At 39.6% G+C, this 27072-nt stretch overlaps 1 protein-coding gene across 19 annotated transcripts in view; it reads left to right on the plus strand.

Annotated features, from left to right (window-relative positions):
* The first annotated feature begins 8665 nt into the window (after window positions 1-8665).
* The window catches only part of ALG13 (ALG13 UDP-N-acetylglucosaminyltransferase subunit), a 79268-nt gene continuing 60861 nt past the window's right edge, over window positions 8666-27072 (plus strand). For 4 of the 19 annotated variants that reach the window (XM_030806839.1, XM_030806841.1, XM_003262204.3 and 1 more), the window contains exons 1-3: window positions 8700-8848; window positions 9688-9850; window positions 12524-12662. In XM_030806839.1, coding sequence (XP_030662699.1) covers window positions 8768-8848; window positions 9688-9850; window positions 12524-12662 — 383 coding nt within the window. In that variant the 5' untranslated portion in view covers window positions 8700-8767. Of the gene's footprint in view, window positions 8974-9211; window positions 9379-9687; window positions 9857-12523; window positions 12663-13694; window positions 13733-15450; window positions 16358-27072 lie in introns of those variants that run through there. The other 15 variants (XM_030806843.1, XM_003262205.3, XM_003262210.3 and 12 more) reach the window with 14 other exon arrangements.

Raw genomic sequence — 27072 nt, forward strand, 5'->3', positions numbered from 1 at the left:
ATTCCACAACCTTGTGGTGGTTAGTGTTTAAAGCTCTGACAAGGCATTGGTAGTAGGTTAGGAAGTCTCCCTGTAACTGAGCAGGGAAAACGTTTCTTCAACCAGGTGCATGAGCAGACCAGCAACGATCTCGAAAGGGGAGGGCCAGTGTTTCCTACTAGGTGTGGATTGTAAAACTAGCAATGCCAATGGGAGAGCCGTATGCCAGGGAAGGTTAAAAGTACTTGGGATCTTTGCAAATTGGGTTTTTATAACCCCAATTTATCTATTTAACCAGCCCAAAAGATTGGAGTGGTGTGCATAACGAAAATGCTGCAGAATGGGCTAAATGTTCCAAATTTTTGCTAATACTTGGCCAGTTACATGAGTTCCTTGGTTACTATAAAGCTCAGTTGGAATTCCCCAAGAGGAATGATCTTTTCAAGGGGTACTTTGGCTACTGCCATGGCCATAGACTGTCTGCAGGAGAAAGCTTCAACGCAATAGAAATACATGTCAACCATTATAAGGACATTTTTGTATCCATGAGATGGGGGTAATTGGATGAAGTCAAGCTGCCATTCTGCAAAAACGCCATTGGGAAGTGGTACTTGGCCTGAAGGACATTTTAGGGGTTCACTCGGAGTATACTGGGGACAGGGGCTACAAAGTTTGTATACCTAAAAAGCAACTGTTGGGGGAATTTCTCCAAAGTATTGTCTGACCCATTTATTCATTATATCCAGATTGCAGTGAATTAGGTTATGTATAAAGGTCTGTTTGTGTCTGCAGACTGCTAGGGAGGATTGGATGTCTATTTGTCCCTTCTCATAATCTTGTTTGGGAGTTAAATGTGCAACTTTGTTTCATCCATTTCCCCCTTTCAAGATATGAAACTGCTTTCTGAGATGTGAAAAGTCTAGAAAAATGGTAATCAAATGGGCAAGCATGGGGGCTGAGGATTGAATGAGCATGATCAAGGGAGTTACTTGTAGGGCTGCAGCTTCAGCAGCTGCATCAGCAAGATGATTGCCCTTACTGTCTTCAGAGTTTTTAGGGGAGTGTCCTTGGATCTTGATAATAGCAAGAGATAATAGAGCCTGAATAGCTTTTAAAAATGTCAAAACAAAAATCTGTATTTTTAATAGGTTGTCTGGAGGAGGTCAAAAAACCTCATTGTTTCCAGGGCATACGAAATTATGTGCAATACCAAAGGCAAATCTACCATCTGTATAAAATGTTAGTTGTTTTGCCTCCAGTCAGCAAACAGGCTCATGTGGGGGCATGCAATTCTGCTTGTTAAGCTGACCAGACTGTGGGAAGCGGGTCCTATTCAATAGTCTCTGCTAGGGAAACTATGGCATATCTTGCGAGGTAAGAGCCAGCAGGGCTCTTGAGAGAAGACCCATCAGTGTACTAGACAAAGTCCAGGTTGGGCAGAGGTGTTTCCTTTGGGTGTATGCTGGGTAAAAGGAGGGTATCTGTAAAACTGACACAGTCACAGGATGTCTTCCACTGGAGATGGTAAAAGGGTTTTAATAGATTGCAGTGGGCAATGGCTAAATTGGGAGAAAAAGAAAATAGTATCTCATAGGAGGTCAATCGGCTGGTTGAAAGATGTTGGGTATGATGAAAAGTGAGGAGGCTTTCAATGGAATGAGGGGCATACATAGTGAGAGGGGACTGTATGACTATTTTTTAGTGGCCTTTATAAGCATAGAAGTAATAGCAACAGTTCTCAGATAGGGGGGCAATACTTGTGCCACAGGGTACCGCTATTGGCTATAATAGCCAATCAGTTGATCATTGCCCTCAAGGGGCTAAGGCAAACCCCCTCATGTGTTACCCTCTCCTTCATGCACAAAAAGGGAAAATCATAATAATTTGGATGTCATAAGGTAGGGGTAGTGGACAATTGAGTTTTTTAAACTTGGAAAGCTTGTTCACCATCAGTAATCCAGACAAGGAAATGCGGAAAAGAGGCTTTAAGTAAGGAATATAAGGGTTGTACCATCAGAGAGAAATTAGGTTCCATATTCTGCAATAATCCACAGGCCCTAAAAATTCTCTGAGCTGCCTTTTTGCAGCAAGTAAGGGGAAGAAAAAGATGATTTGAATGTGAGAGGGATCAAGGCTTAGCCTTGAGGAAGTTAATACATATCCAAGGAATTTAATTGAATCTTGACCAAATTGTAATTTTTCTTTAGAGACCTTATGACATTTATTGAGGGTCAGTTGGCAGAAAAAAAATGAAGAGTGTCAGCGAGGTAAGTGTTTTGAGAGGGAGAACATAAAAGCATATCATCAATATATTGTAAAAGGGTTGAACTTTATAAAAAGGTTATCTTTTTCAGGTCTGCTCAAAGAATCTGGAAAAAAATAGATAGGGCTCTCAGTATATCCCTGAGGAAGCACTGTCCATGTATATTGTTGGCCTCTCCACATGAACGTGAAAAGAAACTTTCAGGTAAACAGGGATGCTGCAAAAGGCAATGCAGAGGTCAAGAGTAGAGACATATTGGGTGTCAGAAGGCATATTATGTAAGAGTGTAGGTGGATCAGGCACAATGGGGTGTCAGGAATAACAATATTGGTTACAGCTCTAAGTTGTTGAACAAACCTCCATCCTCTCCCATTATGTTTCTGCACGGGTAAAACTGAGGTATTGCATGGGCTAGTACAGGGGACAAAGAGTCCCTTAGAAATAAAATAATCAATGATAGGTTCCATGCCTGCTAATGCCTCAGAATTGAGCGGGTATTGTTTCACATTTAGAAGAGAATTGTTAGGATCTATCTGAATGAAAATAGGTGGTGCTGAGTGAAAAAGACAGATATTGGTATTCGTTTTTGCCCATACGGTCTCAGATAATTCCCTTAAGGTAGGTTATTCAGAAATGGCTGGACAGACAGGGGCTCACAAGGGAAACACATAAGTGAGGTCTTAGACTGGGCGCAGTGGTTCATGCCTATAATCCTAGCACATTGGGAGGCCAAGGCAGGAGGATCGCTTGAGCCCAGGAGTTTAAGACCAGCCTGGGCAACATAGTGAGACCTCTTCTCTATATGTAAAAAAATTAGCCAGCTGTGTTGGCACCCACCTGTGATCCCAGCTACTCGGGAGGATGAGGTAGGAGAATCAGTTGAGCTCAGGAAGTCAAGGATGCAGTGAGCCACGATTGTGCCACTGCACTCCAGCCTGTGTGAAAGAGCAAGTCCACCTTGTTTTAAAAAAAAAAAAAAGTAGAGGTGTCAGGTGAGCTTATTCTTAAAATAACACATTTCCCTTATGGGCAAAAGATGTTGGCTTGACTCTTTTCAAGGAAGGCCCTTCCTAATAAATATATGGGAAGAGAGAGGAGAAGGAGAAAGCTATGGTATCCAATGATGGGCCCTATCTGATAAGGAATTGGATTTCACCTGACTATCATTGGCTGGCTGGGGATCCCTACCATTTGGGTGGTTTGACTATTCTAGGGAAGGCGATCTGAAAAAGAGTTGGAGTTTATCACTGAGAGTGTGGCACCAGTATCTATCCACGCCTGGACCAATTTGTTATTTATTTGCAAACCAACCTTCTTCAGCTGGTTCACAGAAGGACGAAGATTGCCCTTATCTCCCTGAAGCACCCCAATCTTGTAATGAAGAAAAAGCTTGCATTTTTCTTAGCTTTATCTCGGTTCTTCTGAAGCCATCATTTGTATATTTCATAATCTCTTTTGTAGTGATAAAAGCCCTTGGGAAAAAAAATAGATCCTGTTTCCCAGAATCTTGAGAGCATTTTGGTTCTGTGATTGTTTTTTAAATTGCTGAATATGTAGGGCCATGAATGTGGTGGTCTTTTCCTGATAATCAAGTGTCTTATTTATTCTTTCTTTGTCTCTTTACAAAGTTTTAGAGAGATAGTTTGCCAAGGAGGCAATTTCGTGGGGTTTCTTAAAGGTCCAATTGAGGTTATGTTGTTTGACTAAGGCATTAAGAGTTCAGTTAAGCCCTGAAAGAAAACTGGAATCAAAAAGATTAATGGTATCCTCTGTTAAGTCCTTGATACCAGAATTTTGCTGGAAAGATTTTTTTTTTATTTTTTCAGACAGAGTGTTGCTCTGTTGCCCAGGCTGGAGTGCAGTGGTGCCATCTCAGCTCACTGCTACCTCTGCCTCCTGGGCTCAAGTGATTCTCATGCCTCAGCCTCCTGAGTAGCTGGGACTACAGACATGCACCACCATGCCCAGCTAATTTTTGTATTTTTAGTAGAGACAGGGTTTTGCCATGTTGGCCAGGCTGGTCTCGAACTCCTGACCTCAAGTGGTCCTCCTGCCTCAGCCTCCCAAAGTGCTGAGATTACAGGCGTGAGCCACTGCGCCCAGCTTGGAAAGCCTTTTTGAACCAGTCAAAATAATCTAAGCAGACTCATCTTTTTTTTGAGTGAATCGTTGAATGGCTTTCCAATTAATTTGCCAGAGGAAAAGCACTGGAATGACCTTTAACAAATCACAGGTTATTTTCTTTGCTTTTGTTATGGCCATGTCCCTTTTGAAATGGAAGTCCTCTGGAGGTTTTATCCATTTAGTTAGGCATATACATGTTTGAGCCACAAAAATGACCCCCAGCATGTGAATTGATAGATTTTGGTGAGTCTGGGCTAGTATGCGCTTACGATTAAACGAAATTGGCATTCAATTCAAGGAAGTCAGTTTTAGGACAATCGCCAAGAGTTCAGATTTAGACTAAGGAATATAAGAAATGGTCTAACCTCCCTCTGCATTTTCACTTATTTTAAATGGGGCAATAAGAGGAGTTGAGGGGTTATGGGTAGTGTGCCTGGGATAGACCGTGAGGAGAAAAAAGGAAGTTCAGAAAGTGAAGAAGGTAGTGGCAGAGGAGAATAAAGTAGAGGTAGTGCAGAGGGAGTGAAAGGAAGAGGAACAAAGGGTTTGAGTCCTTGGGAACAGAATCTGGGCTTGGAGGATTTTCAAGTTTTTGCAGGCACTGAGTTCGGAATTAGTTTCTCTCAAGAAGGCAATCTGAAATTCTTGATTCCATTTGGAGTTTTCATAGTACCTATTAAGGAAAGCCTTGTATTGTCTTTGAGAGGCCTAGATTCATCTTTGTTCTAATTGCATGCATAAATAAATTTGATTACGGATACAGAAAGCTCCCTAATGTAGCCAAAAAAGTTTTAAATCCAAAAGTTTCATCTAGAGCCTTAAATAGGCACAAGAATTTTCTCCGTAGGTTTTAAATATAAAAGTCATCAGTGCACCATAAAGTGGCTGGTTGGAGACCATTACCTTAGAACATGGGTTACCCACGGCACTATAACAAAGGCATCCCTTTGAGTGCAACAGAAACATGAGTGTCCCCACAAAACTTGAAATGTGAGCATAATCCACCAAGCACAAGTACATTGCAAAATGCAAAAGTACTCCACGAAGTGTGAGTGTACCCCACAGGGCCCATAGAGGGAGGTGACCATGCTGCCTGGAGAAAACAAAGTCTCGGAGACCTCAGCCTAAAAGCAGGAGATCTGCAGATGGGGAAACACAGCCCCCGATGTAAACTAAGTGTGCTCCAAAGAACAAAGAGTGGGTCTGGCTTAAATAGGGAAAGTTCTCCTCCCAGCCCTTAATGAAGTCTGTGTATGCAAATAAATAACTCAAAAGTAGTCCCCATTAGTTGAAAACAGCTGAGTCCTGATTGGGTAGTTTCCAAGTCCCAACCAGAAGTCTCTGTTGGATGTCACTTTCAGAAAGGCAGCTGGTGAGTTTTCCTGCCATTGTGCATGCTACTCTTCAAAAGGACAACTGCCTAAGCTACAAGATTTAAAGGAAACATCCTTTAAATAGATGTAGAAATAGGCCCAAGGGTCTTCTCAGGCTATGTTCTAGGCCCAATTTACCTCCAATCCTTTTTCTCCTTAAAATAATTTCTTCTCACAGCCTCTCTTCTGTATATATCCAAGCAGGGCGAAGCACAAATATGAGCTAAGGTGATATTTTAAATAGGGAATACACAAAACATTAGAAGGAGATAGAGTGAGCAATTATCTTAACAACGTTATGATGGTGGTAGGAGAAAAAAGGAGAGTTTTGAGAAATAACCTCTCCTATATGTGCCTGCCTAAGTGTAATTTATCTGTGGTACTTTATCGTGCTAATGTGTAATGTTAAATGGTTCAGTGGAATAATTCAATAGATTGTAGATCAATGCTTCAGGCTTTATCACCTCTATTTTACAAGTCATGCTTGCTAATGGAGGTTAACTGTTTGCAGCTTCCAGGGGACCCTAGAGGGCCCTGGTTTTCTGAGAACCACAGTCGGTAGAAGAGCCCAAGTTAGAGTGATTTTTTTTTTGAGATGGAATCTTGCTCTGTTGCCCAGGCTAGAGTGCAGTGGCACAATCTCAGCTCATTGCAACCTCCGCCTCCCAGGTACAAGTGATTCTCCTGCCTCAGCCTCCCAAGTAGCTGGGGATTACAGGCGCCTGCCACCGTGCCTGGCTAATTTTTGTATTTTTAGTAGAGATGGGGTTTCCCCATGCTGGCCAGGCTGGTCTCAAACTCCTGACCTTGTGATCCATCCGCCTCGGCCTCCCAAAGTGCTGTGATTACAGGCGTGAGCCACCGTGCCCAGCCAGTTAGAGTGATTTTCTAAAAGCCACTTTTGATGCACCTGTAGTCCCAGCTACTTGGGAGGCGGAGGCGGAGGCGGGAGTGCTCTCGGACCAAACTGAGGGTGGGGCTGCTATTTCTCGTGACCTACTAACAAGATGCAGATGAACTGGGGAGGAAGAGAGTTTTTATTTCTGTAACTGTTTACGGGGAGAAGGCCTGGATATTATCACCAGACCAACTCAAAATCACGACGTTTTCCAGAGCTTATATACCTTCTAAGCTATATGTCTACATGTAAGTGTGCATTCGTCTAAAGACATAAGTGATTAACTTCTTTTAATCTATAAATAAGGTCTGAATCTTGAAGATCTTCCTCTGGAGCCTCAGTAAATTTACTTAATCTAAATGGGTCCGGCAAGGTGTGGTGGCTCACGCCTGTAATCCCAGCACTTTGGGAGGCCGAGGCGGGTGGATCACGAGGTCAGGAGTTCGAGACCATCCTGGCTAACATGGTGAAACCCCGTCGCTACTAAAAATACAACAATTTAGCCGGGCGTGGTGGCGGGCACCTGTATTCCCAGCTACTCTAGAGGCTGAGGCAGGAGAGTGGCGTGAACCCAGGAGGCGGAGCTTGCAGTGAGCCCCGAGATCGTGCCACTGCACTCCAGCCTGGGTGACAGAGGGAGACTCCGTCTCAAAAAAAAAGAAAAAAAATCTAAATGAGTCCAGGTGCTGGCGTGATTACCCTTATCTTGTCTCCTGCTAAATCACAGAGGTTTGGGGAGTTCCTTCGGACTCCCAACAAACTTGTTTGTGGAGGCCTGGGGAGTCTCTTCAGACCCACAGTAAAACTTGTTTAATCCTAAATGGGTCGTGTTAAGAATTCCTTTGTTATTTTGTCATGCTTTAGGGCCCAGGAAAGGCCCAGGCAAAACTCTTGGTGGGCTTTAGTTACATTCCAGCCTTTGTATAAGGGCACTGGCTTTTTTTTTAGCTTTTAATATTAACTTCACTACTCAGTACTGAAACAGTTGTTATGGAGGCCTCTGTTGGTGAGACGTGGCCTGCCACAGGAGGACTGCTTGAGCCCAGGAGTTAGAATCAAGCCTGGGCAACAGAGCAAGACCCCATACCTTATAAGATACCTTTTATTTTTAGTTTTTTTATTTTTTCGAGACAGGGTCTCACTGTCGTCCAGGCTGCAGTGCAGTGGTATGATCATGGCTCACTGCAGCCTCAGCCTTCTGACTAGCTAGGACCACAGGTGGGTGCTCCCACCCCCGGCTAATTAAATTTTTTTTGTTTGTTTGAGACAGGGTCTCATTCTGTGTCACCCAGGCTGGAATGCAATGGCAGGATCTTGGGCTCACTGAAACCTCTGTCTCCTGGGCTCAAGCAATTGTTGTGCCTCAGCCTCCTGAGTAGCTGGGATTACAGGCACCTGCCACCACACCCGGCTAATTTTTGTATTTTTAGGAGAGAAAGGATTTCACCATGTTGCCCAGGCTGGTCGGGAATTCCTGACCTCAATAATATACCTGCCTTGGCCTCCCAAAGTGCTGGGATTACATACTTGAGTGATGGCACCTGGCCTAAAAAATAATATTTTTAGAGACAAGGGTTTTGCTATGTTGCCCAGGCTAGTCTTAAACTCCTGGGCTCAAGCGATTCTTCCCAGTAGCTTGGGATTACAGCCACTGTGCCTGGCAAGGCACTTTTATTTTTCATATCCCCTTAGCCAGCTCAAAGTAAAACCATCTCTCAAATGTATCTTAACAAAACCTGGCAGCAAACAAAAAAATCTCAAACTTGTCTGTCATTAAAAGATTGTGGTACCCACACAATGACACCAACTCAATGCTTAGGGTATTATTATTATTTTTTTTTACCCACCAGTTTTGAAAAAGTTAATTACATTTGGCAATTCCCCATTCCCTTATAGTGAGGGGTCTCAAGAGCTGGCTCCTACACATAAAGGGCTTACAAGAGTGGCTGGCACCTGGGCCACCAATAGTCTCTTGCCCCACCCAACCAGTGACACAGCCCGGGGCCCCACCGCCCCCTGGCGGTCATTACGGATTTCCGCCTCCCTCACAGAAGGCCAGCCGCTGCAACGTGCGTGGCCTCAGTTGCGTCATATCCGGCCCATGCGATCAGGGCTTGAGGAACCCGCGCCATGAAGTGCGTGTTTGTTACCGTAGGGACCACCAGCTTTGACGACCTCATTGCGTGTGTGTCGGCGCCCGACAGTCTGCAAGTGAGTGAGGGAGGCGAGCAGGCGGCGGCTTGGCCCGCCACCCGCCATCTCCAGCCATACTGCCAGCCGCGTTAGCCTTGCCTGACCGTCGCGCTCGGAAAGAAACCCCCGCAACTCTACCACAGGTGCCGCTGCCCCTTAGCTGGCTCCTGCCCATGCCCGGCGGGGCCCTTCTCCGGCTACCTGGCTACTCGGGGTTGCCTGTTTCCTCTTCCCATTATCCCGGCCGCTCCTCTCCCTCATTTCTTCAGCTCCTTTCCCGGGCTGCCCCCGCGCTCTATTCTCCGCCTCCGCGTCCTCTGCCCCTCCTTCCAACGGCTCCGCCCCTTCGAGCTCGGATTTTCCACGGGGCTGGGCAGTTTCTCCTCAGGCCCCCTTGTGGATCGCGCGTCGGCGCCGGCGTCTCAGCCAGCCGAGCTCGCCTCAGAGCCCGGCTCGTTCCCCTCAGCGCTTGGCCGGAGCCCGCGCGGTTCCCCTCCTCAGCGCGTGTCGTCCCCTGTTCAGGGCTCCCGGTTCTCGCAGTTGAGCAAGTGAGGCAGAACGGGTAGTCCCTGGGTCCCACCGAGTTTGCGACTCCTTTTCCAAAGTCTTTTCCTGCTGTGGCTTTCGCGGGACTCTGCGAGCTGGGTCGCTTAGATTCATGAGTGCTCGGGAGGTTCCTCGTCGGGCCCCGGACCGGAAAATACGTTAGTTTTGAAAACTAAGTGAGATCGGCCCCAGGTGGGCTCTTTGGCGGCCGTGCTCCGATCTTAACGTCAAACTTTAGTAGTGGTGGTGGTTCCTGCTCTGTTTTACATAGCCAGTTTAAAAGGCCCTCATGTTCTGATTTCCTCTTTCAGAAAATCGAGAGCCTTGGTTACAACCGACTTATCCTGCAAATTGGTAGAGGAACGGTGGTACCTGAACCCTTCAGTACTGAGTCGTTTACTCTGGATGTTTACAGGTACAAGGATTCCTTGAAAGAAGACATTCAGAAAGCAGATCTTGTTATTAGTCACGCAGGTAAAGGTGCCTTAGAATCTCAGGGTTGGGTCTTTTAATTTTTTTTTAAGTTCTGGGGTATTCTGGGGGTACATGTGCAGGATGTGCGGGCTTGTTACAAAGGTAAACGTGTGCCATGCATCACCTAGGTGTTAAGCCCAGCATCCATTAGGTTTTTATCCTGATGCTCTCCCTCCAATAAGGAACTGACACTTGAACCTTTTCGAGGTAAAATAAAATCGCAAGCTGAACTCACTGTAGCCCTTTTTGAATACACAACTTATTTGAATATGACAATTGAGAACTTTATTGGAGAGAACTTAGTATTTTGGGGTGAGAGAAGAATGGGAAATTAACCACTGTAGCTCAACTTTACAATAAAAAACCCTAAACACAGAGGGGCAAAATAATTTACCCGTGAAGTGTAATAAATTGTCAACTTGACATTAGTACTTGGGCTTAGATCTAAAGGATTGTTCTGCCTGCTGATTGATTGGATCGATCATGGAGAAATTGGAATTGTGATTGTTTACATTTCTGTTGAATGTGAGTGAAATGAATCCAGTCAAAAATAGTAACGGCTACATACTGTGTAGATTGTTTCTTCAGAGGACCGCCCTGATGGTCTAGTTAATTAGACTTCTAGTGCATTCAGAAGAACTGCTTTTGGGGAGCAGTGCAGTTTTGACTGTTGTGAAGGAAGGTGTTTCTTTTTTTTCTTTTCTTTTTTTTTTTTTAAAGTCTAGTTTGAGGAGAGAAAAGTCTTTAGAAATAGACATTACCAACAGATTGGTGATTAAAAATGTATCTCCTAGGAGGTAACAGAGCCTTTGGCACTGCTCTGAATGCTTTGTGTATATTAACTTTACTCTTTTAAACAATCCTGTGAACTAAGTACTGTTAGTATCTCCATTTTACACATGAGGAAACTGAGACACAAGAGTGGTTAAGTAATTTGTCCAGCCGGGAAGTGGTGGACAGATAACAATCTGGTGCTGGACTTTATGTTCTTTTTTTCTTTTCTTTTCCTTTCCTTTCTTTTCTTTCTTTCTTTCTATTTTTTTTTGGGGGGACGGAGTTTCGCTCTGTCGCCCAGGCTGGAATGCAATGACGCTATCTCGGCTCACTGCAACCTCCGCCTCCTGGGTTCAAGCGATTCTCCTGTCTCAGCCTCCCCAGTAGCTGGGATTACAGGTGCACACTACCACGCCCCGGCTAATTTTTTTTTTCTTTGTATTTTAGTAGAGACGGGGCTTCACCGTGTTTCCCAGGCTGGTCTCAAACTCCGGAGCTCAGGCAATCCACCTGCCTCGGCCTCTCAAAGTGCTGGGATTACAGGCATGATCCACTGCACCCCTCTGGAGTTAATGTTGTTAACTAACCACCCTAGCATAAGATACCCAAAAAGGACTTATCTACTCACTTATCAATCTCCTTGCTCTCATTAAAATAGCTAGATGATTTTACATTTCAAAATTGAATTGATCCTAATATTGTATATTTGCATATTCGTGGAGATCTATCCTTGACTATTTCTGGGATAGCACCTCACATGTAAACCCATAAGAAGTGGTCAAGGTTTTTCATTATTGATGCCTGCCTGTCTCTATTGTAGGCTTGCTTTTCTACTTGGGGTTGAATAGAAATGAAGTATAGTTTCACATACAGTATGTCAAACCTGGATCTTATTTGGATTCAAGGCCATGCCCAAAGCATACTCCAGATGGCCCAACGTACAATGGTTTTACTTAGAGTTTTTCAACTTTATGGTGGTGTGAAAGCAATACATAAACGCATTCAGTAGAAACCGCTCTTCGAGTACCCATACAACCATTCTGTTTTACACTTGCAGTATTCAATAAATGGCATGAGATATTCAACAGTTTATCATAAAATAGGTTTTGTGTTAGATGATTTTGCCCAACCACAGGCTAATGTAAGTGTGTTCTGAGCACGTTTAAGGTAGGCTAGGCTAAGCTGTGATGTGTGGTGGGTTAGGTGTATTAAATGCATTTTCTACTTAGAATATTTTCAACTGCCTTTTTTTCCTTTTTTTGAGGTGGGTTCTCACTCTGTCACCCAGGACGGGGTGCAGTGGTGCAGTCATAGCCCACTTCAAACTCCAACTCTTGGGCTCAAGCAGTCCTCCTGCCTCAGGCTTCCCAGTAGCTGGGACCACAACCACCATGCCTTATTAATTGTTTTTGTTTTTATTTTGATTTTTTAGTAGAGACAAGGTCTCTCTATGTTGCAGAGAGTGGTCTTGAACTCCTAGGCTCAAGTGATCCTCCCACCTCGACCTCCCAAAGCGTTGGGATTGTAGGCATAAGCCACTGCACCCAGCCTGTTTTCAACTTATGATGGGGTTATACCCCGTCATAAGGCTATACCCCGTCGTAAGTTGAGGGTCATTGGTACTAGAGAGCAAGTAGCATAGCACTGAATCATAGGCCATAATATCATAATATCATCATCAGTGATAAAGTAATGTATTTTTCAAATAAAGTTTCTAGCACTTTTTATTAGAGAGCAACTGATAACTATACTCTTGTCATTTTGAATGTATAATTGAAAGACCTAGTTTGTAGTTCTGTCAACTTTAAGTTTTTTAACTTTTGAGTTCTAGCTATAAAGCTTGGTGGGGACCTTAACTTATTTTAAATTGTGTTAAACAAATTTGATTTATATTTGTAGGTGCAGGAAGCTGTTTGGAGACTCTGGAAAAAGGAAAGCCACTCATAGTGGTTATAAACGAAAAGTTGATGAACAATCATCAGCTGGAACTGGCAAAGCAGCTACACAAAGAGGGTCATCTCTTCTATTGTACCTGCAGGTATACTAGAGACTGATTATTTTTATCTCTTGCCTTAATTCGTCCCTTGCTCTTCCTCTTATCCACCTACCTAACCCATCTGTCTCTTCTGCCTCTTACCTTCTCCCAGTTGCCAAACCTTTTGATTTTCTCAGCTGTAAAATCCTCCCATTTGTTTGTCTCCCACTTTGTAATCTCTGTGTTGTATATCTGTGTGTATCTGTGGCTGTTTCTTTGCCTATGTGAATATCAGAGAGAGAGTGTATATGTGTGTTTATCTAGGCACGCATGTCTCCAAGACACTAATTTTGGAGTTCTAAATTTTGAGTTCATTATTTAGATTTTCATCATTCAAGGAAGACATTTGCTCATTTTAGTGAAAAGTTTCGCCTATAGTAAATCCACTAAAATCCCTAAATTATATTTACTCTTTCATTTACTCAGTTACACCCAATATATAAAAGGCACTGTTTTACGTGCTGTGGATACAGTAGTAAACATGAGAGAAAGTCCCTGTTCTTATGGTGCTTACATTCTAGTGGTGGAAAATTGATAATAAACAAGTTCACAAATAAATGATCAAGGTATTTCATGTGGTGAAATTTACTATGAAGAAAGTAAGACAGGGTGATGTGGTAGCTGGAGTGAAGACTGATTAGAATTGTCAGAGAAGGCTTGGCAGAGTACCTAACATTTTGATCTGAGACCCGAAATACAAGGAAGAGCCAGTCATGTGAAGATTTAGAGGCAGAAAGAACAGCAAGTGCAAAAGCCTAAGTAAGGAATGAACTTGGAGCTTGGTGTGCTTGAGGAACAGAAGGAAGATTAGTGTTGCAGGAGCATAGTGAGCAAGGGAATATAATAGAAGATGAAGCTGGGTGGGGGAAGCTTATGTAAGAGTTCTGATTTTATTCATGTTTATTGAGAAGCCATTGAAGTATTTTAAGCAGAGAAATTATGGTAAGGAGTATTATTTTCTACAAGTATATTAGAATTCAACAGGAACGGATCATCGTAATAGAAGGATGAAGAAAATTGCTTGTTTTCTATTAGTTCTTCCTTGAGACACTAGAAGCTTGCCAAAGGGCCAGGTCAGTAATTCCCAATTGTTTGACTTTAAAACCTATCCTAGTTTGATGTTTCAAGAAGTAAATGCCTCATAGAATTACTACATATGTAATATAAATATATATTTATTTACGTTATAGTAAAATGAAATTAATTTTAAAATAAAAAACCTGAGAAGAAACTGGCTGGAGCATAATAATTTTTTCTTTTAGTTTTACTGTTTCTGTCTCTTAGGCACTCAGTAAATACTTATTCATTCATTAAATATTTATTGAGTACCTTCTATGTGCCAGGCATTGTTCTAGGTGCTTGCTATACATCAGTGAACAAAACAGACCAAGACTCCTGTTCTTATTGAGAGGGGGCAGATTCATTGATTATTTCAGGAGTAAAATTGTTGGTGTCCTTATCACTATAATGTTGGAGAAGAGGGAATGTCAGGGTGACTGTGTAATATAGAAGCCAGTCTTGAACTATTTAGTGAGTCAGGAAAGAAGCTAGATTAAAGAAGAATAAACTTATCTTCCTAACTGCTTTTATGCAAGTCAATTTTTTCCAGATACTTTTAATTAGTATTTTCATTCTAAATGTTAAAGCAGCTTTGATTTTGTAGTAGTACATTAAAAGGAAAACATTGATTTCATAAACATATCCTGACTTTTTACTCATGCTGAAAAGGAAGGAAACTGTACAAGTCTCCAATTTATTTTATTTTTTTTTACAGTTTTAAATATCTTTTTACTATATTAATTTCAAGAAAGTCACATAAAAGCAGTAAGCAGTAAGAATCAATAGTTGTATTTTCTTTTCTTTCTTCTTTTTTTTTGAGACGGTGTTTCGCTCTTGTTGCCCAGGCTGGAGTGCAATGGTGCGATCTCAGCTACCCTCAACCTCCCACCTCCCAGGTTCAAGCAATTTTCCCAAGTAGCTGAGATTACAGGCATGCACCACCATGCTCGGCCTAATTTTGTATTTTTAGTAGAGACGGGGTTTCTCCGTGTTGGTCAGGCTGATCTCAAACTCCTGACCTTAGGTGATCCACCTGCCTCGGCCTCCCAAAATGCTGGGATTACAGGCATGAGCCACCGTGCCTAGCCAATAATTGGTTATCTTTTCATTTTAGGTAAATCATTTATTTTCCCCAAACCTAGGCTGGGGGGTAGTATGTTTGTTCTAATTTAAGCGATTGGTTTAAATAAATTTCTGATGTAATAGTTCTATGTTTAAAACCTTATTTCCAGCATACATCGTGGTGTGGTATATTGTTTAATTATATATGAAGTTATGATAGTAAATTACTGGCAAAGATTATTTCACAATCTTCATGCATGGTCTAGTAGTTTCCCCAGCTTATTATCTTGTCTGGCAGCTATTACTTTTGGTTTCAGTTTTTAAATTCTGTTTTCATGAATGAATTGTGCTTCACTTTAAATATGCCCAGTCCTGAGAAGTATTACAAAGCCATGTGAAGACATTTTTCATGAAATATAATTTCTAAAATATATCAGTTGACATAGGAGATAAGGTATCTGCTGAATTTATATTGACATTTTATAGTACTCTTTGTATTGCTTTAATAATCCTAGTATGTATACTTATATTAAAATATATAAAAATTCACATGTGCAGTTTTTAGAAGTACCACTATATTCTTGGAAGTTAGATTCAGTCATCAGTGGGCAGCAGATGAAGTATGGAATTTTCTCCCATGTTACCTAATATTTTTCTTCTTTTGTTTTAGCACGCTTCCTGGGCTGTTACAGTCAATGGACTTATCAACACTGAAATGTTATCCTCCTGGCCAGCCAGAAAAATTTTCTGCATTTTTGGATAAAGTTGTTGGATTACAAAAATAAACACTAAACTCTCAACACTTTAAAAGCAACCCCCAAATTCAACCTATGTAATGTGATTAAATCAAATTAAATACATAATATATATTTACAAAATAACATAATAAACTTCCTACATCTATAGAATGTATAGGAAATTTTATGTTGTGCACATTTGCATTGGGTCCAAATCCTAATTGCAGTTTAGTAAACTTACTAGATTTTTTTCTAATCTTCAGTATGTAGTGAGCATTCACAGGTTTTCTCCTAGAATCTCAAGTGGAATTGGAATCATAAAAATGAATGAGATTTGAAAACTTTCACAAAGATTATAAATGTAGTTAGTTTGATATTCCTTAGAATAAAAAATGAAACAGTAACAACTTTTAAAAATTTTTACATAAAGAGTCAGCATCTTTAGCTTTATAATCTAAGGAACCAAATTTAAAAAATGATGGATTATGCTCTGTGAAATGAAAAGTTCAATCATTGCCTAAAAAGGACGATCAAGTTAGTTGATCTCTTGTACTTGGAAAAGCTACTTTTTTCCTAAAGAACAGAGTGGAATGGATATGTTCACTTTTTTTTTCTAAAGCATACATACAAAGTGATAAAATAATCGTGCCTAGTGTCAAAACTTTACTGGTTTGAGAAGAATAATCAAAAAGGACTTATACCAATAGGACTTACTATTGTTTTTTAAGGATCTCCTCTCACAGTGGTAATGAAACATTAACTGTAATAGAAATTTACAATTTATGTGCTTATAAAGTTAGTTTTATGAATGAACAATAAACATGCATATAATGGCTTAAATATATGGTTTTAAAATTGACTTAACTTGAGCAAGATACATTATGAAGTTCTTTCTGATCAGAGTGTGTGGTCTCAAGACCTTTACAATAGATTATCCATAAGTGTCCATAGCTCTCTGGTACAATGTTTAGATATAGTTTATCTATCAAAATAGAACGTTCACTATAAAGACCTCCCTTCTATTCCAATCATATTATCCCAAAATGCTAAATGTTCCAAACATTTTATTTGGAATGCATTTTATCATGTTTTTATAGGTTTATTTTTCTGATTGTGTTTTATTTAGGCTAATATTAAAAAAATGCTTACTAGTGGTAGAAGGTGGTGACAAAGAAATACTCTGGGTAGCAGGAGGAAGCCAACTTGGATTAAAATTTTGCTGAGAATAATCTAAAAAGTGAGTAATCTGGTTCAGAATTCACAGCACCATAATCATAATTGTATATCAATGTTATGTTTTAGGAAAGGTCCTATTCAAATCCAGGGAGAGAATCTTTAGTGTTTTCTGGGCCCTCGTAAATACGTTTTTCTCATTTGAGAAAATTGTGACTTAAAGTTTATGTTGGTCACTCAGTTTTTATAGTTTATGATGAAGAATTAAAGAGAAACAAATGAGAGGCAAGGTCTACTCAAGTATCAGACAACTACAAGGCTATACAGCCCCTAAATCCTTTGCTATCTACTTTCCCAGAATAATGCATAACCTAAATTCCATTATTTCATTTAGCAGAGGCTTAAGCCGTTGTTGTCAATTGTGGGCAGTAACATCTCTGACTACACTTTTGTGGAATTCTGTATCAATTTTGGATTTTTAAGTCAAAGGAGACTTTAAAATCATTTTGATTTGGCAGGGATTCTTGAGATTATCTAGTCCAATTCCATCATATTCAGATTTTACCATTTGCTTAAAGTATAGCTTTTGGCAGAACTGCCCCTAGGAGCAGCTCCTTGATTCCCAGTCCCCTGCTCTTTCTACCATACATAATATATGTTGTAAGCTTTTTGTTTCTTTATAGTTGTTTGCCTAGTATTCATTTTAGTTACTCGAATTCCTTGCAAAGTAGGTTTTGTTTATTTATGGAAGTTATTTAGTAGGAATTTCACACTTAACTGGGTTTTCCTTTGGCATGTGACAACCTTACCTAGGGCTTAGAAATCTGTGATTTCTGAGTTTTTGGAATTTAGGAAAATGCTCTGGGTAGGATTGATAGTAGATTGAATAAATTAAGACTTTAAGACAGAATTGTAGACTTTTGGAGTTGGGAGATAATTTAAAGAATATTTTAAACTACCAGTTTTACAGATGAGGAAACATGCTAAATTAATCACCACATTTACATCTTATTAGTCCTTATTAAAGAATGGTAACCAAAAGACTGTTTGAAATGTTTGCTCAATTTGTTTGGTTTCATTACATGACAGAGCTGCAGGTTCTTGATATTAATGAGTAAGTGGAATGCAGTTTATTTAGCAGTGTTCTATTAGAGGTATTGAAATTTTCAGGGATAAGGAAATGAAAGAAGGAGTTTAGCATTGGGAAATTTGCACCATGGATAGATTAAGAGGTAGACAGTTAATAGAACATTTACGGGTTGGAGTAGATGAAAAGAGATGTGATGTTATGGGATGACCTTGGGAATTAAGGATTTTAGATACTTATAATTTGGGAGGAAAGAAAGCTCAAAGGATTTGTTGGTAAGATAGTATATAACCAATGAATTTGACATAGGGTTCTGGAACATTTAAAAGTAGTCATTATCTGCAAGTACCGTCAAGTATCTGATTTTGGACACCTTAGACCTCTACTTTTTTATTTTTATTTTTATTTTTTTGTATTTTAGTAGAGACAGGGTTTCACCATGTTGCCCAGGCTGGTCGTGAACTCCTGAGCTCAGGCAATCCACCCGCCTCGGCCTCCCAAAGTGCTGGTTTTACATGCGTGAGCCACCGCACTCGGCTCTACTTTGTACTCTTTTAAAGGCAAGTCATATATACGCACAAAAGACAGTACGAAAAGGTTGTTTGCCACTTTAATATTTAGTTTGGGAAAGTTTTTCAAGACTAAGTAATGACTAGCAGTAATATAAATATTCTTCCTGGCCCTTTATTATGGTATAAGCACGTAATTCCTCTGATTTGTTCATAATGTAAAATTTGTGGAGATGACCAAAACCCTGCATATAGTCTGAGAAATGACACATGTGGACAGATTATTTGAAATTAATTTTGGGGAAAGATTTGGAAAGGATCATCATGATAGCTATGTGGTGATCAATTTTCTGCTGTACATGTAATACCATTTATTTATTTATTTATTCATTTATTTATTTTGAGACCAAGTCTCGCTCTGTCACCCAGGCTGGAGTGCAATGGCGTGATCTCGGCTCACTGCAACCTCCACCTCCCAGGTTCAAGTGATTCTCCTGTCTCTGCCTCCCGAGTAGTTGGGATTATAGGCATGTGTCACCACACGGGGCTAATTTTTGTATTTTTAGTAGAGACTGGGTTTCACCATGTTGGCCAGGCTGGCCTCGAACTCCTGACCTCAGGTGATCCTCCCGCCTTGGCCTCCAAAAGTGCTGGGATTACAGCCATGAGCCACCGCACCCGACCGTAATGCCATATTTTTATTGGGGAGTGGGGAGTGAAAAATAATTTTGGTTAACACTAGTGCTTAGTATGTATCAGGTACTATTCAGAGCACTTTACACATATATACTCATTTAATCTTTAAATATTCCTGTGCAATAATTGGTATTGTCCATTCTACAAATGACATAATGTGAAAAAAGTTGTATTTCATTTTAGGGTCCAAGAGATGTTGTGGAAATTGTAATTTGAACACTGAATTCCAGTATACTTCCATCCTTTATGGGGACAGTAGGAGAGAATATTTGAAAGCAGAGGATTTTCCTAAGAAATTTAGATTGTATGTTAGCCATAGGTGTAATTGTATGCTAGCCATAGGTGTATAACCTTTTTGAATTCTTACATTGCTACTTAAAAAACCACAGTGATGGCTACTCATAGAATCCATGAGTAGAATCCATGTGGAGAAACTCTTCCAATTGGTTTATGTGATCACAAGTTATTTACAAATCTTTTTCTTTTTTCTTATTTGTATTTTAAAGTTTCATTTTGGTCCTTGCTTTATTTCTTTTCTTGGAATTTTCATCATTCCCACAGCTTCTACTGTTGACTCCTTTATCTGTATCTCCCAACTCTGATTTGGGCTCCTAAATGGTATTTCCAATTGCCTTTGGCCCTGTCTGTCTGTTAATTCTGTAAGCACCTCAGACTCAAGGTGTGCCCCAAACTGAAATCATATTTATTTTCATTCTTCTGAGGTGCTTATCTTTATTAATGGTATCATCATTTAGTCATTCTTCTAGCCTTTAACTCTGTCTCCAACCCCTTATATCTAATTGGCTTCCAGGTACTCACAGCTTTATTTCCTAAGTACCTCAAGCTCATGTATTCATCATTCAGGCTTTTAATATAAATGCATAATGAGAATCTACCTTTTGTATCAGCAGGATCCAAGACATTCCTGCTCTGGAGGACCTATGTCTTACTCATTTTTGAGTCCTTTGCCTGAAACCCAGTAGGCTTTCCGTAAATGATGAATGCACTTCTGTAACTTAGTACTCTTTTTTGATTATCTTGTTAGGATTAGGTATTGTTCTAGGAAACACTGTCATCTTGCACAGATTTATTTCATACTGACTTTGATTTGACAGCGAAGTATCTAGTAAGTCTCTTGTTCAGAAGATGTGACCATCATATTGTATGGTAAGTTTGTAGGATCAAGCACATATAAGAATAGCATCCCAAATATAACAGTGCTGATTCTATGCAATATCTTAATGGTATTTAAGGGTCTGTCAAATAATGGTACCTGTCGGGGATTTGTGGCAAAACGTGATGTTAAAAATCAGGTATATAAAAAGCACTAACTATAGTGTTTTCTAGTAAAAGCTTACATAGAGGAAGGTTTAGGATATTACCAAACAATTTTTTTTTCCTTTGAGACAGGGTCTCTGTCACCGAGGCTGGAGTGCAGTGGCAAGATCTTGGCTCCTCTGCCTCTCCTGGTCAAGTGATCCTCCCACCTCAGCCTCTGGAGTAGCTGGAACCACAGGCATGGGCCACTACACCTGGTTAATTTTTTGTAGAGACGGGGTTTTGCCATGTTGCCCAGGGTGGTCTTGAACTCCTGGGCTCAAGTGATCTGCCTGCCTCAGCCTCCCAAAGTGCCGGGATTACAGGCGTGAGCCACTGTGCCCAGTCATCAGATGATATTTAATTACTTATTAAGTGGCTAATGGCTAATTCCCTACATGAATGCTCTATTATATAGTTTTTAATTTTTTTTTTTTTTTTGGTAGGTGGCTAAACAAAAGGTAGACAAATCTGGCTAGGTTCAAACAGGAATGTAGGATACATGCTGCTATTTATTTATTTTTTTTAACAGAGTCTCGCTCTGTTGCCCAGGCTGGAGTGCAGTGGCGTTATCTCTGCTCACTGCAACCTCCGCTTCCCAGATTCAAGCGATTCACCCTCCTGAGTAGCTGGGATTACAGGTACCCACCACCACATCTGGCTAATTTTTGTACTTTTAGTAGAGACGGGGTTTTGCCATGTTGGCCAGGCTGGTCTTAAACTCCTGGCCTAAAGCGATTCACCTGCCTCAGCCTCTCAAAGTGCTGGGATTACAGGCATGAGGCACCGTGCCCGGCCAGAATGCATGCTTCTTAATGTTGATACTGATTCTTGAAAAATATTTTGACAGGCTTTTAATACCATTATATACCATCTATGTTGGTATTTCTATGTCTTCATTGTCTTATAAATTTTTTACCATATCCTGGCCAAAATTACTTATTTTGATTGACACTTGTATCATAGCTTTGAACATGATTTTATTTTGGTGGCTGCAGTCCTGTTCTCTGAGGCAGTGGTTCTTAAGCTTCTTTCAGCCATGGAACTCTTTAATTTAAAACTATGGCCTTTCTTCTCTATATACATGATTTTGCAGTGACTTTCAGGAAGTTTGCAGGATCTTGTGGCCCCGGGTTAAGAATCCCTAGGCTGAGGCGAACTTCAGTAACTTCATTTCTTGGTCATTCTTTATTACTATTTTGGTGTTAATTCCTAGACTCATTTGTAATTAAACCCTTTTGATTAATTACATTTAAATTTAATAATTCCCAGTTTTTATTTTTATTTACTTATTTTTTGAGACAAAGTCTCACTTTGTCGCCCAGGCTGGAGTGTAGTGGTGTAGTCTCTGCTCACTGCAAGCTCCGCTTCCTGGGTTCATGCTATTCTTCTGCCTCAGCCTCCCGAGTAGCTGGGACTACAGGCGCCTGCCACCATGCCCGGCTAATTTTTTTGTAATTTTTAGTAGAGACAGGGTTTCACCATGTTAGCCAGGATGGTCTGGATCTCCTGACCTCGTGATCCACCTGCCTCGGCCTCCCAAAGTGCTGGGATTACAGGCGTGAGCCACCACTCCCGGCCAGTAATTCCCAGTTTTTATAGTGTAACACAAATTCAATACTTTTTTTGTTAAGTTTAAAGCATACCAGCCAATACATTTTTGAAACTAACCTTAATATTCTTACGCTATTAACTCAGTATCTGTAACCCATAATGTCTTATATAGTGTCTTTTCTAATAGATAATAAGGACTAAATGGAATTTTTTATTTGTAGTAATTATTTTAGAATATCCTACAATAGACTGGTGAAGAAATCCAATAAGGCAATACAATATTGTGTTTACTCACGGTTAAGTGTGCTTCTAAAGTACTTGGTTGCAGGACCCTGATAGTCACTGTTGGAATGATGTCTATGAGATGCCTATAGTACATCTTTTTGAATGATCATTTCTCCTTTTGTGCAGCATTACATACTGGTCAGTTCTCCACTGCCAGTGTGAAGTGAGTGGATAATACACTCCCCATATTTAGTAGTGAAAAACATTCCTAAGTCCTTAGCCTAAATTAGTAGTTTTCTGGATCTCAGTTTTCCTGTTTGTGAATTAATAAAACTAACTTCTCAGGTGATTTTTAAGACATAAACCTAGTTGTGTGGCATGTTTTAAAAACGAAAAATGCTGTTGAAATAACACATTTTCTCTTGGTTAGTTTTTGTTTTGAGAAGTAGGACTAAGATCTATTTTTAGAATTCACAGAATATAGTCCTAAATGATACGGAAAGCAGATTTTTCATTGAATTTCATATTTAAACTCATACTTAGTTTCTAATTGAGGTTATAGTCAGATAATTTAAGTTTATTTAGAAGTTTAAGTGGATGGGTCTTTCCAGTGCTTCAAATGTTCTGGGTTTTTTCCCTCCCACTAATCCTGTCTCTGGACTGATCAGACACTGCAGGTGTCTTAAGTCAAAAAACAACCCTCTGCTGGGCGCGGGGGCTCATGCCTATAATCCCAGCACTTTGGGAGGCCAAGGCAGGTGGTTCAGCTGAGGTCGGGAGCTCGAGACCAGCCTGACCAACATGGAGAAACCCCGTCTCTACTAAAAATACAAAATTAGCCAGGCGTGGTGGCACATGCCTGTAATCCCAGACACTCAGGAGGCTGAGGCAGGAGAATTGCTTGAACCTGGGAGGCAGAGGTTGCAGTGAGCCGAGATTGCGCCATTGCATTCCAGCCTGGGCAACAAGAGCGAAACTCCATCTCAAAAAAAAAAAAAACAAAAAACAAAAAACAAAACCCTCAGTATTTCTGTGCCAGTGTGATATATTTTAAAGCAAAGTAGTATTTTCCTTTTTTTAAAAAAAATCTGTATTGTTATGCTATCAGGTGAGAATGGGGAAGAGAAGAAAATGAAAGCAAGTGGTTCTTGATAATATTTTATTTTGCAATTCCGAACAAGGATCACTTCTTTGGGAAATCCATTCTTTATCTTGCCTTTATTTCTCCTTCCTAAAACTTGAGGAGGAGGTTGAACAGGGCTGCCAGGCCATGCTTTGTTTTAGAACCATTGTGTTCCCTTCCTTCATAAATCTTGCTTTGCTAATTCTGCTTGAATGTTCACACTGAAAAGTTGATAGGCTCTAGTTCCAGGGTGCTGTTAAAATACATTTTTAAAAAACATTACCATTATATTTTCAGTAATGAAAGACCCTAAAAAGAGGTTCTGTAGAGTTATTTCCCTTAATTTGCTTCATGTTATTTGGTACTAAAAATAATTGAAGTAAGTTATTTAGGGCTAATTTTTAAAATACTGGCTTTTCAGTATGTTCTGTTACAAGTTGTTATATGTTAATACATGGGTTTGTTATCTTTAAAAATCTAGGTCTGTTTATGTGGCAATGTCAGATTTATTCATTTGTATGTGGGCCAGTCATCCCCACTTTTTGCCACTTTTTCCCAAGCTTTTGGGCTAACACCCAAAAGCTATTTTTAATATTGATCACAAATTTGACCACTTAAAGGAAGGTGTTATCAATATTTTAATATTGATTACAAATTTTACCACCTAAAGTCTGTTATCCACTATTGAATCACAGAGTAATTCCCTACAGTTGGAAGAGTGCTTAGATATTATGCAGCCCATCTACTTATTTTACAGATGAGGAAACAGACTTAGAGTAAAGTGGTACAGCCAAGTTCATAACATTCTTTTCATGATACCATATTGCCTCTCAGAAACTAATAACTCATAGCATTTTATCATACACATTTACAACTATACCTTGTATGTCACAGGTAATGTATGCTTTAAAAAAATAATTCCAGATATACCTCATTTAATTGGTTGAAACGTGAAGTGTTATTTTAGAATTAAAATCATTAGTATTTATATGTCACACTACAGTTTCCTCGTTTATCAGTGAAGAAACAAATATAGCAATTAAAAGGACAAATCACTTATTCTAGCTAAATTTCAGTATAAAAAGTAGTCATTATAAAATTAAAGTCCATCAATTTCATGACAGGTAAACTATGTTATTTAAAGTTACTTTAATATTTTTTCAACTTATTTTAATCTGTACCCAGAGGTACAGTGCTTAAAACGTCTTTTTAAAGACATTTTCTTTCCATTATACTTAGATGTCAAAGGGAATAATTCCATTAGGGATGGGGAAACAGGATATGGACCCATATTAGAACTTTGATTTCCAGTAGAATTTCAGTGAAATTCCTCTGGTTCTTACCTTTTTTTTGGACCAAAGAATGATTACTTGCTGAATGTTTTGTCAGGTAGCAGCTAACAGCCATCCATAATTAAGCACGAATGTGCTAAACACCGAATATACAGTGTCTTTTGTATTATTCTAACAACCTTAGGTTTAAGTCACAAAAATTTCTAGAGCAGTGTTTCTCAAACTTTGAAACATTAATAGGTGATCTATGGAGGGAAGAAGGTGTTTGGTAAAGGCTAGGTCAAAAATGTGAAGCATTTACTGCAGGCATTCCTTAGGACCTTTAATGTTGCTAATGGGCACTGTGAATCTCAAGGATAGGATTATAATACGCAAAGTTTGCTGAAATTTTGGCCTTGAAATTCTCTTTTTAGGAATACATTGTTCTAGAGCAGTGGTTTTCAAAGTGTATTCCCTGGGCCAGCATCATCATCACCTGGGAACTTGTTAGAAATGCAAATTCTTGGGATTCATCCCAGACCTGCCTCAGAATCCCTTGGGCAAGAGGCAATCTTTTAACAAGCCCTCCGCTTGAGAACCACTGTTCTGGAGGTTTACAGGACTAAAGTAGTTTGCTGTGGAGAAAGCCAATTGGGATTTCAAGTGCGCTATTTCAAAGGACAGTATTAAATACCTTGAAGTGGCTTTTTATTATATGCAAGACAAAGTCTAGAATTGACCCACAGGTCTCTTTGAAATAGACTATTGTACTAATCTGCAGAATGGAACCTCTGCTTTACCACTTCTGGGCCTTTGTTCATGTCTTTTCTGCCTTGGTATGTAATTCCTCTTTATGGTAATTGTGCAAACATCAGGAGATTTTATATAGTTTTAGTTTCAGTACTGTTACTGATTGGATGTGAAAACTTAGGTAGGTCTTAAAACTATTTCAGACCTGTTTCTTCATCTGTAAAGTAAGAGGTCCCTTGGAGCTGTAAAATTCCAATTACTTGTTTTCCCAGTTTATGATGCTATTGTTTCTTGCTCACTAATGATAAAATGTTTACATTTACTTTCTAAAATTAAGGTAATACATGTGAATAGCTAAAAATGTTAATTGATTATACAAGGCTTACAACAAGAAACAGCAGTTGTATGTCCTACTCCTCCCCATCTCTGTTCCTGCTTCTTATAGGTGACCGTATTACTTTATGTTTTATAAATAATATGCTTAAACTGGTTTTGTTTTGTTTTTTAAATTTGAATATCATTTTAACCTTCCTATATGGAAGAGGAGACTTTTCAAAAATTAATGTTTTTAATTTACAAGTCACAATTGTATATACATTTATAGGGTACAATGTAATGTTTTGCTATTTGTGTACAATGTGGAATGATTATGTCAAGCTAATTAACATATTTACCTCACTTACCTATCATTTTTTATGGTGAGACATTTGAAATTCTTATTTTGAAGTACACAATATATTATTATTGACTGTGGCGACTCTGCTGTACAAAAGATCCCAGAACTTATGTCTTCTGTCTCTCTGAAGCTTTGTACCCTTTGATCAACAACTCCCATTTTCTCTTTTCCCACTCACCCCCCAGCTTCTCGTAACCATCATTCTAACTCTCTACTTCTATGAGTTCAACTTATTTAGATTCCGTATGTAAATCATGCCCTCTTTGTCTTTCTGTGCCTGGCTTATTTCACTTAGCATATAACATCCTCTAGGTTCATCTGTGTTGTCACAAATGACAGAATTTCCTTTTTCTAAACACTGAATAGCATTCCATTTTGTATATGTACCACATTTTCTTTATCTATTCGTCCACTGATGGACACTTAGGTTGTTTCCTTATCTTGGGTACTGTGAATAATTCACAGGTAATGAATATGGGAGTGCAGGTATCCCCTGACATACTGATTTTATTTCCTTTGGATATATACCCAGAAGTAGAATTACTAGATCATATGGTAGTTCTATTTAATTTTTTGAGGAACTTCCATACTGTTTTCCATAATGGCTGTACTAATTTACATTCCCACCAACAACATACAACAGTTTCCTTTTCTCTGCATCCTTGTCAACACTTGTTATCTTTCATCATTTTAAATAAAAGCCATTCTAACAGTTGTGAGGTGATAGTCTCATGTTTTGATTTGCATTTCTCTAATGATTAGTGATGCTGAGCATTTTTTCATGTACTTGTTTGCCATTTTTATGTCGTCTTTTGAGAAATGTTCGTTTAGTTCCTTTGCCCATTTTTAAATTGGGTTACTTGTTTTCTTGCTTGTTGAGTTGTTTGATTTCCTTACAGGTTTTTTTTTTTTTTGAGTTACTTGATTTCCTTACACATTTGGATATTAACCCCTTATCAGATGTATAGTTTGCAGATATTTTCTCAATTTCTGTGGGTTGTCTCTTCACTTTGTTAATAGTTTCCTTTGCTGTGCAGCAGCTTTTTAGTTTGGTGCCATACCATTTGTCTATTTTTGCTTTTGTTACCTGTGCTTACATGGTCATATTCAAAGAATCATTGCCCAAAGAAGTGTGGAGCTTTTCCCCTATGTTTTCTTCTAGCAGTTTTGCAGT

Source organism: Nomascus leucogenys, chromosome X (assembly GCF_006542625.1).
Source record: "Nomascus leucogenys isolate Asia chromosome X, Asia_NLE_v1, whole genome shotgun sequence".
NCBI lineage: Eukaryota > Metazoa > Chordata > Mammalia > Primates > Hylobatidae > Nomascus > Nomascus leucogenys.